This window comes from Anolis sagrei, chromosome 1, assembly GCF_037176765.1.
Source record: "Anolis sagrei isolate rAnoSag1 chromosome 1, rAnoSag1.mat, whole genome shotgun sequence".
NCBI lineage: Eukaryota > Metazoa > Chordata > Lepidosauria > Squamata > Dactyloidae > Anolis > Anolis sagrei.
This window is the reverse complement of record NC_090021.1, coordinates 45773487-45788488: the sequence shown is the minus strand read 5'-3', so window position 1 is coordinate 45788488 and position 15002 is coordinate 45773487. Positions and strand designations below refer to the sequence as shown.

At 37.9% G+C, this 15002-nt stretch overlaps 1 protein-coding gene across 3 annotated transcripts in view; it reads right to left on the bottom strand.

The window, feature by feature from the left end:
• Window positions 1–3647: 3647 nt before the first annotated feature.
• KIF6 (kinesin family member 6) overlaps window positions 3648–15002 on the bottom strand; it is a 160330-nt gene continuing 148975 nt past the window's right edge. For all 3 annotated transcript variants that reach the window (XM_060754090.2, XM_060754089.2, XM_067464207.1), the window contains one exon: window positions 3648–5610. In XM_060754090.2, the coding sequence (XP_060610073.2) occupies window positions 5594–5610 (17 nt within the window). In that variant the 3' untranslated portion in view covers window positions 3648–5593. The remainder of the gene's footprint in view (window positions 5611–15002) is intronic.

The window sequence follows — 15002 nt, the reverse complement described above, 5'->3', positions numbered from 1 at the left end:
AGAGATAGCCCAAAGTAAAGTGCATTACAGAAGTCCAACCTTGAGGTTACCAGCACATGCATTACCATATTGAGGTCCTCCGATTCTAGGAAGCGGTGCAGCCAGCATATCAGCCAAAGCTGGTAGTAAGCACTAAAAACAATGCAATATATAGTTTAATATCTAAAAAAACTTACGAATATTAAAAACAGGATTAAACATTGAAACTATTAAAAATAAACTGTAAAACCATTACAATCCTTAAAATCCTATTCACATGGGATTTTTAAACACTTCACAGAACTCTCTGGCTCAGTCTTTATAAAACGTTCATCTTTAAAAACCTGCCTGAATAAAAAATTAACAATGTATTGTCAAAGGCTTTCATGGCTGGAATCACTGAGTTGTTGTAGGTTTTTTCGGGCTATATGGCCATGTTCATATCTAAAAAATTAACAGCTTTTCATTTTCACAGGGGTCAAGTGACCTGAATCTCAGCATATGTGGTACATAAGACTTTACTGTACACAACTGTAGAATTATGTCACTTTTTACTTTTCATAGCTACATGCTTGGGCTCCTGTTGCTCTCAGGCTGAAAAGACTAAATATATCTCCCTGAATACCAGATTCCAGGATTCCTTCAGATGGAACCATGAGTGCTAAAATGGAATCGTAACATTATACAGAGCCAGGAAAGGTGGGATAGGAATGATTTTAAATAAAAAATGCATAAATGAGTAAAGAGGTTGGTCGTCAAAGACAGGAGAATGGGTGGCATAGTTCTCCAATATGGCAAGGATGAGAATCATTGGATTCTGCAAAAGTTGTCAAACTACAACAATCATTCTACATGATTGGCTATACTGGTTATGGCTTCTGCGAGTTTCAGTTCACTAACATCGGAAAGGCCACATGTTCCCCACTGCTGATTTCAATGGAAACCCTGTTGCTGGATGTTTATCTGTAATTAAAAGTAGTTTCTTTCCTGGTCCTTGGCTACTTCTTGTTCAGGTTTCAACATCATATTACAGAAAGGTTTTGTGCCTGAAACTGGTGACTCTCTGCTAATGTGGAAGCAAGCCCATTTGGTTCAGTGAAATGCAATGATTTCTAATGACTTGACAGTATTATTATCGGTAATGGCAGGAATAAATTATCATGTTAAAAGCATGTCAAAATAGCTGGCACTGCAAATCAATTAATGGAAAGTAAACTATACCACACTGATTTTCATCACCTAAAAATCAGACCCAGGTAACATCTGTCCGGAGATGGTTTAATAATCAGGTTTTAGTAGAAAGATGGCAAGAGGAAATGTTTATTTTAAAATTGCCCACGTAAGTCAGGGAAAGAGCTGTTTCTCTTAAAAGCATAAGAACCAAATTAGTTTTGTAATTTTACATATCTACTCAGAAGTCCACTTGATTTCAGTGGTACTTTCTATTAGGCAGGTAGATAAAAGATTAGAATCAGTGTTGGAAGAGACCACAAGGACCATCCAACCCAACCCCGTCATGCAAAAACATAGAATCAAAGCATCCCCAAAAGATGGTCATCCAGCCTCTGCTTAAAAGCTTTCAGAGAAGGAGACTTCAGCACACTCAGAGGCAGCATATTCCACTGCCAAACTGCTCTTACCATCGGGAAGTTCGTCTAATTTTAGATGGAATCTTTTGTTCTGCAATTTGAACCCATTGCTCTGTGTCCTAGTCTCCAGAGAAGCAGAAAACAAGCTTGCCCTTCCTCAATGTGACATACTTTCAATTATTTAAACATGGTTATCCTGTCCTCTTTCAGTCTTCTTTTTTTCTCCAAGCTAAACATTACAGCTTAAATGACTGCAAACCCAAATTACACACACTACCTACAAACCAGTGAGAATGATGGTGTATTCTGTAATACTGAGGGGGTAATCCACCTTTTACTAACTTGGCATCTTCTAGATCTTGCACAAGACTTTCCAATGTGACTACTGATGGCTAGGAAATGGTGGGAGTTGAAGCTCAAGGTATCTGAAGAACAGGACTCCGAAAGGAGCTTAGAGCTGTGGGCGAACTATAACTCACATCATGACAGGTTAACCCCCTGAAACTCCATCAGTAATTAAAGTTTGTCATGTTGGGCAAGTTTGCTCTCTAGATGTATCATCGGTGGGGGCCATGTGGTCTCTGGTTGCAGGATGAAATGCAGCTCCCACTATGGCGAGTCAATCCCCTCAAACCCCCCCCACAGATTCAGTTGGTCATGGGGGTTGTGTGTGCCAAGTTTGGTCCTCTTCTATTGTTGGTGGTGATCACATTGACTCTGGATGTAGGTGAACTACAACTCCCAGAAATTAAGGTCAGCCCCCCCCCCAACCCTCTCCAGTATGTTCAGTTGATCATGGGGGTTGTGTGTGCCAAGTTTGATACGGGTCCTTTGTTGGTGGGGGACACAATTTGGGTGTATCAGGTATGCATGGCATTTTTGGTCCAGATCCATTGGCTTTTGGGTTCAAAGTGCTCTCTGGATGTAGGTGAAAGAAACTCTTATAAATTCACCCAAAGACTGCCAGTATTTTTTGTTGGTCATGAGGGTTCTGTGTGCCAAGTTAGTTGCAGGTTCATTGTAGGTGGGGTTCAGAATGTTCTTTCATTACAGTTGAGCTATAAATTCTGTACCCAAAACTCCTATAAGTCAAGATGAATTCCTCCCAAACCTCTCCAGTATTTTGTCTTGGTCATGGGAGTTCTGTGTGATGAATGTGGTCCAGGTCAATTGTTGGTAGGGGTCACAGTGCTTTGTCTTGATGCAGGGTGAACTACAACTTCCATCAGGCCTCCAAACCCCGCCAGTATGAGCAGTTGCTGATCAATTCCTCTGTGTTTGCTGTGTGCCATAGGAAAGAGTGGGAAAAGGTTATGGGTGAGGCAGTGGGCAGAGTCATGCAAATTCCACATAAATGGAGAGAGAAAAAGAAACACTGGGATTTCTGTGGTGGAGAAAAACATAAAATCTAGGATGAAATAGTCCCCCTATGAAAGCCTTCACTTGGGTGGGGGGCAGTATTGTGTTTGTGGAGGACATTGGCAGGGCTCCTGTAAATGTTCATTGTGCTCACTATAACTTGCAATGTCATTAGAGGGAGGGGCATTGATGTCTCCTGAGTGGTGGGAGCTATAGCTGTTTGTGGAGGCAGGAGCTTGTCTGTGTAAGTGGACATCCCAGACACATACACATTTTCACTTTTAGTGTGTGTATCTGTGGATTTTTAAAAAAAGTCTTAATGAATTTGTTAAATTAGTCTAGCAATGCATAACTGTATTTGTGTGGATACATTTACTGCTCTGCTTTTGCTCTCCCTCACAAAAGGAATATTCAAGTAGGAATGATTGTGACTGCAGGTAATCATTGCTCATCTTAGCACTCCATGTATTCTCACCCAGGGCTTCTGTGCAAACAAAACAGTTGGAGCCAGAGTAATTTGCTCCAGCTAGAAATAGTATTTACTATATTGACAAGTTTACATAGGCATTGGTTTGATATCATTGTTGTTGGTTAGTATTCTGCATGCATGAGAGAGTATTCACCTAGGAAAACGTTTTCACTGAGAGATTAGGTAGGCTGAAATACAAAGATAAACCAAAGTGTAGAACTTAGTAAGCACAGACTCATATTTTCAGGGCATGTGGAAATAATCTAAGTCATTTTATTGTACAATAGAATTGCAATCCTGTGCGCAATAACCTGGATGTTAACCTTTTTTTACACACAGTAAAATATAAATTCTCTAGATTTACGTTGCTTATAATTAGACATTTAAGATGGATTAAGTCCTTTTGAAATCAGTAGGTTTACTTCAGGGTTTCCCGGAACTACAGGATATACAATTCAGTGACAAATGAGGAACAAGGTGCATTGGTCTAGAATAACTGGGGACAACCTCTTTCATTTTATATCAAATCACCCATATAACACCATAATTAGAACTTACCATATAAATATTACATCAAAATGGGAAATAATTGGAGAAAAAAGAAACCAAACTTTTCCCCTCTTTTCCAAGCTTAATTTTAAAAGAAGTTTTAAAAGAATGTGGAAAAACAGGAGGAATTATATTTTAATTCCTTCCGTTGTACCTTTGGAAAGTGACCATTTATCCCATTTCTGTGTGCCCATCTATAGTGTTGCCCCTATGATGCACTTTCCCCTGCCCTAAACTAAAAGCCTTACCCCACTGTTTTATCCTTCTTGGGCCCACCTCACTTACACATTTTCTATACCTACCTCACCCAGGGTTTTATCATTTTATCTTGTCCATTTGGCCTTCCCATCCTGTTCAATTCTATATTGTGTTCATTTGCTTTATTGTTTTGTTTTGCTACTGTAATTATTTTTTATGAAAGTTTTGTTTTTACATTCTGTATTTTATTGTGTTGTATTGTGTTTTTTGGGCTTGGCCTCGTGTTAGCCTCATGGTGGCAGGGTATAAATAAAAATTATTATTATTATTATTATTATTATTATTATTATTATTACTATAATTGAACAAATGGTCATGTGGAAAAACTATAAATTACCTTTTCATTTGTATAGTTTAGAAATAGGGCCATTCCTATAAATCTATCATCCGGTTACAGATATTGGTCTCTTTTCTTGTATGTCAACAAATAACCTCAATTGCATGCACATGCTCTCCAAGAAATCTTTATAGGAAGGTGCTTCTATCTTTTCCCAAAATTTAGCAACCCTATGTCTGTGGGCTTTACCAACATAATGGGGGGGAAATTGATATATTTTCCTTATAGACTCATTAATTCTCTGTGATAGAAGGGCAGTCATTATTCCAACTGAGGTTCTGATCTAAAACTGATATTTGAATACAGATGTTTCTAGACACCACACAATGTTATGCTGTGTCCATGAATAAAAGGGCAATCTTACATGGGGGGGGGGGGGGGGGGGGGTGGAGGGGAAATGTGGAAAAAAATAATCCAACAGTTAAAAACACAGAATTCATGATCACCTAGCAGTTCATGGATCACATTTAAATAGCAACCTTTTATTTTCTAATTGATCTATTATAATTCCAATAATGATGTATTATAATTGATAAAGAACATCAGCTTTACATTTGTTCACTGGCTGTTCATAAACTTAAAAAAATACAGGTAACATTTCTAAATTATGTGAGGAAAAATATTTGCAATTTTTCAACAGTGCTTTTAAGCCAATGCAAATGAAAGCCAAGAAAAATCTAAATATGTAGAAGTCCAAACTGCTGTGAATTAAGACAATTCTTTCATAAGATTCCAACAAATGAAAAACATCCCTGGCAAATAATTCTGCTTGTGTTACAGATGGGAATTTGTCTCCCTCAGTGCTAAATAAATATGACATTTACAGGCCAAATAAAATGGCCATCCAATTCCCACATATTCAAGAACATGTGTCACATTATTTTGTTTTCTCTGATGTTATAGAGATGGTGAAAATACAAGTTGAATGCCATTCTTTGGAGAAAATCCATGTATTTTCCCTTACTTCCTGTGAGTTTTGCAGCAGCTGGAATATCCATTTGTATTTAATCTGAAAGTAGCACTGAAATGGCATCCTCCTATGTTGGACAAAATTTATTTGTTTCTTGATTCTGAAACAGAGAAAGAGAAGATATTTGGCATGAGCATAACTATCAACTTTAAAGAAACAGGTGAAATGTGGATTTAAGCGTCAGAGGACTAGCAGCCCTAAACGGTTCCGGCCCAGTTTACCTGTCCAAACGCATCTCCCCCTTTTAACTATCTCAGAGATTAAGATCATCTGGGGAGGCTCTGCTCTTGGTCCCATCTCCTTCACAGGCATGGTTGGTGGGAATGAGAGACAGGGCCTTCTCAGTGGTGGCCCCTTGGCTGTGGAACTCCCTCCCCAGTGAAATTAGATCATCTCCTTCCCTCCTTGCCTTCAGAAAAAAAATGTAAAACATGGCTATGGGACCAAGCCTTCATGCAGTAAAGTACAGCAGTACAAGAAATGAATAGGAATAAGTGCAATTGACAATAGGAATGGCTTCAGATTACGATTCTGGATTATGAGATTTTAATGTTATATTAAGATGTTTTTAATTCTATGTTTTAATGTTTTAAATGTCTGTTTATGTTCTATGTTTAACAAGAGTTTAATGGTTTAATTCATGGTTATGCTATTGTTTTAGTTACTGTGCTTTGATTTTGTATATATGTTGGCATTGACTCTTGCCATTACTTGATGTACATGGCTTTGAGTCTCCCAAGGGGTGAGAAAAGTGGTATATAATGCAGTAAATAAATAAATTATAGATTTAATGCTGCAAGCAGCAGCTTAGTATGATGAATCGGTGTTGCTCCTTTTAATAATTTAGCAAAGCATCTAAATTCTGGACTACAGAATTCTCAATGACTTAGAGTGAGGAACACCCCTCCCAAAAGTTCCTCTGTTCCCAAAACAAGAACAGAATGACAACAACAATGCTAACACTTATTCATAGCATCCTTTCCTCCAAAGGGCAGAACATCAAACATATACAACCCGATCAAGGACACTAAAACATGACATTATAAATATACAGTAAACCCTTAATATCTGCTGGGATTTAGTTTGAGGACCTCTACCCACCCAGATACCAAAATGTGTGGATTCTCCCATTATACTAATTGGTGTAGTAAAACGGCATATATAAAACAGGGAACAACTCTTGAGTGCCAAAGAGAGTAATTGAAATGGCAGGATGATACAACAAGCTATGCATATACATTAGTAAAGCTAAAATAAAGTTTGCTCTTTGTATTTTTTCTCCTGAATATTTTTGAGCTGTGATTGGTTGATACAGAACCCATGGATATGGAAAGTTGACTGTATCTAAAACCCCAAACATCCATCAACTACTAGACAACCCAGCTGCATCAGGCACAACTCAATGGCTTAATTTACAAATCAAAGAACATCTTCAACTCTTTACGAAAAATGGGTGAGATCTCTAGCCAGAGATTCAAAGGATGACAGACACAGATGCAGAGCCAGATCTGAAAAGGCTCACGACTTGTGTGCATCGATGGCACATACAGTAATCCTTTGGCTATAGGCCTTAAATCCTGAGAGGGGAGTTTCCCAGAAACCCTTTCTGAGGAAATGAATGTGTCCCAAAGTCTCTAAATACAGGACAGAAAGCTCTGAGCACTGGATTGTGGGTTTATTTGATATCTGGTCTTCATCAGAGGAATATCTTTGCCACCCAAAGACATACTCTTAATATGATAGCTTTGTTTCTTTATTTGAAACAGAATGTAAAGCACTCAACGACAAAGATATACCAGAAATTAACTAAATTGAAACATGTATAACAATTAAACCCCAAAACAGCAGCAGACATTAATTTAATACTTTTATTGTTACCATATTCAAAATCCAGAAACAGTTTAAACTCAATTTAATACAAAAGCCATTTATCACTGAAATCCCTTCTTAAAAGAGTAGTAGTTAGCAAAACACATGTCCTTTGGAAAAGGGTTAGAAAACCTAGGAACATATGGAAAAGGCCTTCCTTCTGGTATTTCTGCCTATGCTGTGACATAGGAAAGATTCTAAGGATGAGCTCAGTAGGCAGGCAAGTTCCTACAAGAGAAGGCAGATTTTTAGCTATCCTGATGCAAACCATTTATGATTTTAAACATTATTGAGCACTTTGAATTTTGCTGAGAAGCAAGTGGGAAGCCAATAGAGGCATTTTTGAGAAAGAAGTGACATCTTTTCTTTACACAAATATTACAGTCCAAGTATTTTGAATGCCGTTATGTATAGAGTATATTTCAGAAATCAGAATCTGGTATAACCAAGGTGGGAATGGGATTGGCTCTCACAGAGAAAACAGCAAACTGGCAAACCATAAGATTTTCTGGGATCAGAAGTACAATACTTCTCAAAATCCTGCACATTTCCGAGACCTATGTGGTGTGCAAAAATATGGTGCACGTATTAAAATTGAAACAAAAATGTAATTGAAAAATGTGTGAAAACACTTTATTCAATCTAAATAAATGTACACACAAGAAATAATGTATAACAATGTACATACATTGTCATGTGAAACACATCCCCCTGCCAGTAATCTTAAAATATGATGCAAAAGGATGGAAGAGGACTGTAGGTAGAATCTGGAGAAATGAAATAAAATCAAGACTGCAAAAGTTTCACATTCTTAATCAATAGATGTGTTTCCACAGCCAGGCATACATTCTTCAGGAATGGGCACAACCAGTGCATCTGCCTCAGACAAACTAACAAACCTATTGATTCTAACTAGTACTTGGGCATTCAGAGTCAAGGTTATGCATTATAAGATATTGCTGCAGCCCAAATGGCCTGCATCTTTTATATTTTTCTCTGTTCAGTTACCTCTTAACACCTGCTACTTATTTTTTTTATCAATGGCTAACCATTATGACTTTGAGGATCAATTGGCTTTGGTAGACTCCTTGCTTTTGTTATACAGATGGAGATCTGTCATGAACAGCAGCATGGTAATGCTTACGAGTTGGTCAGAGCCTACTGCTCACAACTTCTTGGTTCTGCAGTTTCTCAATGAGTGCTGCATATCAACATATTAAAATAGGAGGGGAATGCTAACCATACATAAAATTACTTTACGGAAATATGATTAGCATATAGTGGCCACATGGCTATATACTACTGTCTATTTTAATTAAGCTTTGTTTGTATAGCTCAGAGCCTCAAATAGCAACAATCTGAGGCTTCATGATAGTTAATCTCTCCTTTGGCCCTCTTACAGCCAGCATTTTCCAGTATGTTATTTGCATTTCACTATGCAATCCCATGCTGTTGTGCTTTCTGTTTATCAAACAGATGTTCTACTCTGTTGGGACTTCACACTTTACACACCTTTACTTAGTTAATAGAGTGTAGTGTATCTGAGCTACTGATGTCACTGATCACTTTCTTACAGTATTAAAACCAATAGTGAGGAATGGGAAGTTTCATAATTTAGCATGGATGAATATATAATGTATGGACAGAAACATTCTCTCCTAGTACTGTCCTTCTCCTAGTACAGATCAATCATCTGGGCTATCAATGAACTCTCCATGCCAAACAGGCCTGCACCCAGACTAAAAATGGATCTGGGTAAGTCAAGAATGACGTAAGCGATGCAGCAAGCATTCTTTGTTCAACAGTAGGATATTATGTCAATATGATAGTCAATAAAGTTCTCAAGGCTCTGAGAACAGTTTATCAGGAAACAGCTTCATAACCATCATTTTCAAAGGTGTCTAGAGCCTTTCTCACAAGTAGTGCTGTTTTAACGCATAGATATTTAGGGCAGTTTGCCTGGAAGGCTCAGAAGCATAGAAGCCCCATGCTAATCTATGCACAAATCAAAATTTTACACTAATTTTCTAATCACTTACCTCAACATTCAAATCTCACACTAAGTTGGCAGAAGGAGCAAAATTACGACTTGTAGTGGAGTGTTGGCATGTCTGCATTTGCAAGAGAAATGTAATGTTTTTATTGCTTACAATATTATGGAAGCAGAATACTGTAATGATTCATGGGAGGCAATTATTGGCTTAACAATGTACATTTCTATTTTCAGATGCAGAATATCAGCTGTTTGTTTTGAAGGATTATATTTGTGTGGCAAAGGGTTAGAGGAAGTGCAAAAAAGTGAAGTGAGGAAAAAGAAACTGTGAAAATATTATGTGGTACGAATAAACACAAGTTGTATTTTATCAACTGTGAGTGGCTGTGTAGACAGGGCCCAGTGCACTACTTTGTCCTGAGATCTATAATGCTGTTACGATGGCCCTGCTCATAAGTACACATTAAGCTCCTGTTGGATCCAAATGGTTGATTCCCACTTGCTCTTTGTTGAAAAAACTGACAGTAAGAAATTAACCCTGTGTTGTAAGAAATTAAACTGTGCAAAACTGGCCAGATAGTGTCCTGAACGTATTCTGGAATTGTGACTTGTTGATCCGAATGGATATAAACAACATTGTCCTCAAAATGCTTATCATGTAAATGTGGAACCAGGACTAAGTTACAGCTCCTCTGGCTGTCCTAAAGACCTAAGCTGGAAAACAATGCAAGCAGTGATGTTCCTGAAGTATTTGGCATTCAGAGTAGAGTCTTCATTATGACCCCTCAACGGACTATTCTGAAGTAAGACTGGTGGGTTTCAGTATGATTTCTTTGCAAGTATGCCAAGGATTGCAGACTAACTTCTGAGTAAATATGTTTAATGTTGCAGTTTTCTAATCCACAAATCAGATACAATATTTGAACAACTGCTGTACATAACTACAGAAGAAATATGGCCTGGGCAGGGCCGTAGCCAGAAAAAAAATTCGGGGAAGGTTGAAAATTTCAGGGGGAAGGGGGGGGGGGTTAGGGTCACGCTGAAGCAAAGAGCACAGCAGGGGGCAGAGCAGCCTTCAACAGCTTGCAACTCTGCCCCTGTCAACCACCTCCACCAAGTCTGGCCTCCTTAATGAGAGCATTCAAACCTCCCCCCCCCCCAAACTTAGTTGATTCGCTACATCGGCTATTGCTGCAAGTAATTACGGTGTGAATAAATTGTCAATATTTGCTTGAGATAGTGCTTGCAGTTCTGGAGGGACTCTTAATTTTTTGTGTCTCATAGACTTAGCATGGGGATTTGGTTAACCAGTTAAAATTCATGAGTAAACCTGGGTTTTTTTTAACCTGAAAAATGGGGGGGGGGGGTTGAACCCCTAACCCCCCCCCCCCTCGCCACAGGCCTGGGCCTGGGTGTTTTTCATCAGTGCTCTCATTATCCTCATTGACTTCCAAAATTGGAAGGAACCTCTCATCAAAATCCTTTGTTAAAGGAAAGAACACAATCACTGGCTCATTGGTGTTTTGAAATAATGTTTGAAATTTTAAAATGCACTATCATTTAGTCATCCATTTAAAACTGGTTCCCAACCTTTTTTTGACCATGGACCACTTGACCAGGGACCACTTTGACCATGGACCACTCCAACATTAGTACCAAAATGGTTATGACTCAATTTTTGGTCAACTTGAGATTTGGTTTGGTTATTTGAAGTGCCAATTCAGAAAATTGCATTGGATAGACCACATCAGCTCTAGTTTCTGATACAGAACATATGCCATCCAGTAGTTGCCATCTGCTTACCCACAGAAAATAAAAGGGTTTTGCGAGACCAGTTGCTCTCATTGCAATGGTGTAGTAACAGTGAGGTGCAGACCATATTTTACTTCTTGAGGACCACTGGTGGTCCACAGACCACAGGTTGGGAACCACTGATTTAAAACTATGTGGCTTTAGAATTTATTGTATGTGTAGATTATTTAGATGTGTTTATTTGAACAACAAATATTCAGTTTAGTTGGAATAAACTGTTTTCAGTTTAATTACACCCAAAAACATTATCTACATCTGTTTAGCCTAAGTTCTTCACATGCCTTCAGAAGAGTAAACCCTACTGCATCCACTAAGACTTGGTTCTGAGTAGCCAAATACAGAACTAAATTGTAAATCACTAGGATAAAAGCAAGAGTACATGGATTATAACCCTTTAATAGGCCCAACTAATTTCTAAAATGAAACACTGTGGATGGAGCCATAAAGCACTGAGTCAGAGCCACAGCAGGCAAGGATGGTCCTCTCCATAACAGGTAGCGATGGATGGCAGCAAAAGCAGAGAAAGATGTAGAGAAATAAAAAGAGAAAATGTAGTATGTACACACATCATTCCCAAAAAGTTTGATATTTCAATATTTTCTGTGTTCATGTACTCCCTTTAGGTCAGTAGGGATTATTGGGCAATAGCGTAGTAATTTCCATCATTGTGCCCTGCACAGAGATTTGTTTGTGTAAAAATATAACAGTCTTTTGTTCATCAGGTTAGCTTGCTGTGAGGTCCAGATTCATGGACAGTTAACATTATTTTGAATTATATTATGCTGAAAAATCTATTTTTGATGTGTTTTCATTTACCCTATTAAAAAGTTTATTTTTAATGTATTGGAGCCACGGGTCACTTTGTCTCTATAAAATGGGGTTGTGACTTGAAAAAAGTTGGGAACCACTGCTCTGGATGATGAACACGTTACTGTTTAATGTTAGAAAAAAATCCAGGTAAATCAAACTTTTCTGCTCAACCACCATCTGTCCAGACCATTCATTTCACTGAATGTGTCCTAGGCACAGTCTCATCAGGGCAGTGGTCTTGACATGGGGCCAGGGGAGCATGAGCTACCCTTTAAGTGTTTTTCTTTCTAGCTTATTGATCAGGCTTTCTTGTTATACCAATATTAGATGAGAGACTCAGGGTAAGGTGTGCTCTTGTCACTAAGCTATGGCATTTAATCAGCTATGAATGAGATTATTTTAAAACCCAAGGGAATATTTCTTAAACTCAGTGCTTTTACTCCATGATGGGAAATAAACATATACTGTAGTACAACATAATTATATGTTCAGAAGGAGCTTGGCGACGAGTTTGCCAAACCGAGACACATGACATCTTAAATCCTAAGTGTATAGAATGTTTGCTTGAGATGCAGTAAGGTGACTAGTTTTGCAGCCTCTGTATTTACACCCAACAATTATTGCTGATAACCAGAGATAGACTAAAGCTCTACTATGGGATAATGTTAACACCATCTGGCAGGTGCTGATAGCTTGCTGAGTAATGCTGTCATCAGCACTTGAGTGGTGATGGAAAGCAATTGCTTCACTAATCACAGCCGTTTTCATGTGTTTTGTATAATTTGTTCCTGTTCCTACAGAAACTCTGCTAAAGAGAATCCTTCTCCCTTTCTCTCTCACATATATTAATAACTTCCTTGTTACCTTTAGGTGCCACTGGTGTCTACTTTAAACTGAATGACTTCTGCCAACGGCCATTTTGTGAACTTTTTAACAGAAATGTAATACATTTATTGCCTAAGGGCTGATTTATATCTGATGCAAGAATAATAGAATCATTGAGTTAGAAGAGACCTCATGGGCCATCCAGTCCAACTCCCTGCCAAGAAGCAGGAAAATTGCATTCAAATGATGAGGGAATCAAGCTCAGTCATCCTCTTGCACAATACAAAGATACTGGATTGCAAAAAACTGGAGCCTATCTCTGCAAATGTCTAAATTTCACTCACAAAAATGCTGTATTGCTCTTCCACAATGGTCAGACAACATATAGAGGTCATAATTATATAGGCATTTACATCTAGAGATGCTTGTTCCCATCAATAGTTAAGTACAGAATATGACAGCAGAATCCTACCCCAATTGTGTGTGCATATTTTTGAACTTGGAATTATATGTGAACTGGTGTGGATTAGCATGGATACTTTCTAATGGACAATTCTACAGTGTGGGAAGACACTATGCAGCTATTTTATCATTTCTTCTTTTATCCTTTGAAGAAAAAGGAAAAAGATGAAATAAGAAGAGAGGAAACATCGAAGAGTTACAAATGTAAGATGATATCTGATCCTAGAGAAATCACTATCAGATGATGGAAATATACATAGAAATGTATTTCAATCATTAATGAACTTTTGTATAATGGACAGCAATTTTGTTTTGAATATCCAGAAAAAAGGAAGAGTATATTAAAGCTTTCTCAAGTCCTTGTGTAGTTTAAACAAGGACATTGTTGTTTTCCAAACCTATTATGTACAGCAGTTGTTCACCAAACTCTACATCATGAATACTGGTTTTTGTTTTACTCTCCTAGATTTTGTTTTACTCTTGTAGACTGGTCCAATTTTCCTTGGATCTCAAGCATCTCTAGATGTATATGTCTAAATAATAATGACCTCTATATGTTGTCTGTCCATTGCGGAAAGGGAGTACAACATTTTTGTGAGTGAAATTTAGACATTTGCAGAGATAGGCTCCAGTTTTTAGCAATCCAGTATTCTTTGCATTGTGCAAGAGGATGCCTGAGATTGATTCCCAAACATCATGATATTCAATTTGAATGCAATTTTCCTGCTTCTTGGCAGGGAGTTGGACTGGATGGCCCACAAGGTCTCTTTCAACTCAATGATTCTATGATTCTTGCATCAGATGTGAATCAATATTATTTTTGATTTAGTAAGTAAAAAGTGTAAACAATTTACTGGTCTTTATAGATATGCCAAATCTTCTGCCTAATGTGGCTGCTTCATTTTTCCTAACATGGCACAGGCCTTTTCACTGTATTGAACTCGTTTATACAATGTTCTTCCTTATTAGAAAATGGCAGCTAATACAAATGGAGTGAGGTGAGGGCTGGGGATTAATAAGCTTAAGTGTTTCCAACACAATCTAGTGTGTGTGTGTGTGTGTTTTATATATAATAACTCACACACTACCATATGAGCAGGTATGTTGTGAAATTTCCAGAGCCCTTTGATACTTCTCTTTCTCAGTATACATATATGTTTTGAATTTTTTTTCATGTATGTTTCATAGCATTTCATGTGTATACTTATTTAAATACCTACCACCTGTATCTAAAAATCAGAAGATCGTGTGCAGCAGTGGTTCTCAACATTTGGGTCCCCACATGTTTTGGCCTTCAACTCCCAGAAATCCCAACAGCTGGTAAACTGGCTGGGATTTCTGGGAGTTGTAGGTCAAAACACCTGGGGACCCACAGGTTGAAAACCACTGCTGTACAGTAAAATCAACTTGACCAATTTTAAAGACTATTTTAATAGACAAAACCAAGACTGTTTAAAACTATCCGAAACAGCAAACAATTAAAAGTTTATGTAGATTTGTATAAAACAGATAAGAGTTTCTCAGTTTCATTGTATCTAACATGAGGAAGTTACATGAGGAAAGGCATGGTGTGTTGAACATGTACTTGAGAAATGAGAAGGCTGCCTATTTGAGGTTCTGCTACTCCAACAATGAGAGCAAAAATATTATTTCTGAGATCTTACCCATGGTTTTCAAGATATGCACATGACCCAATATATCATATCTTTTTCACTGAAGAG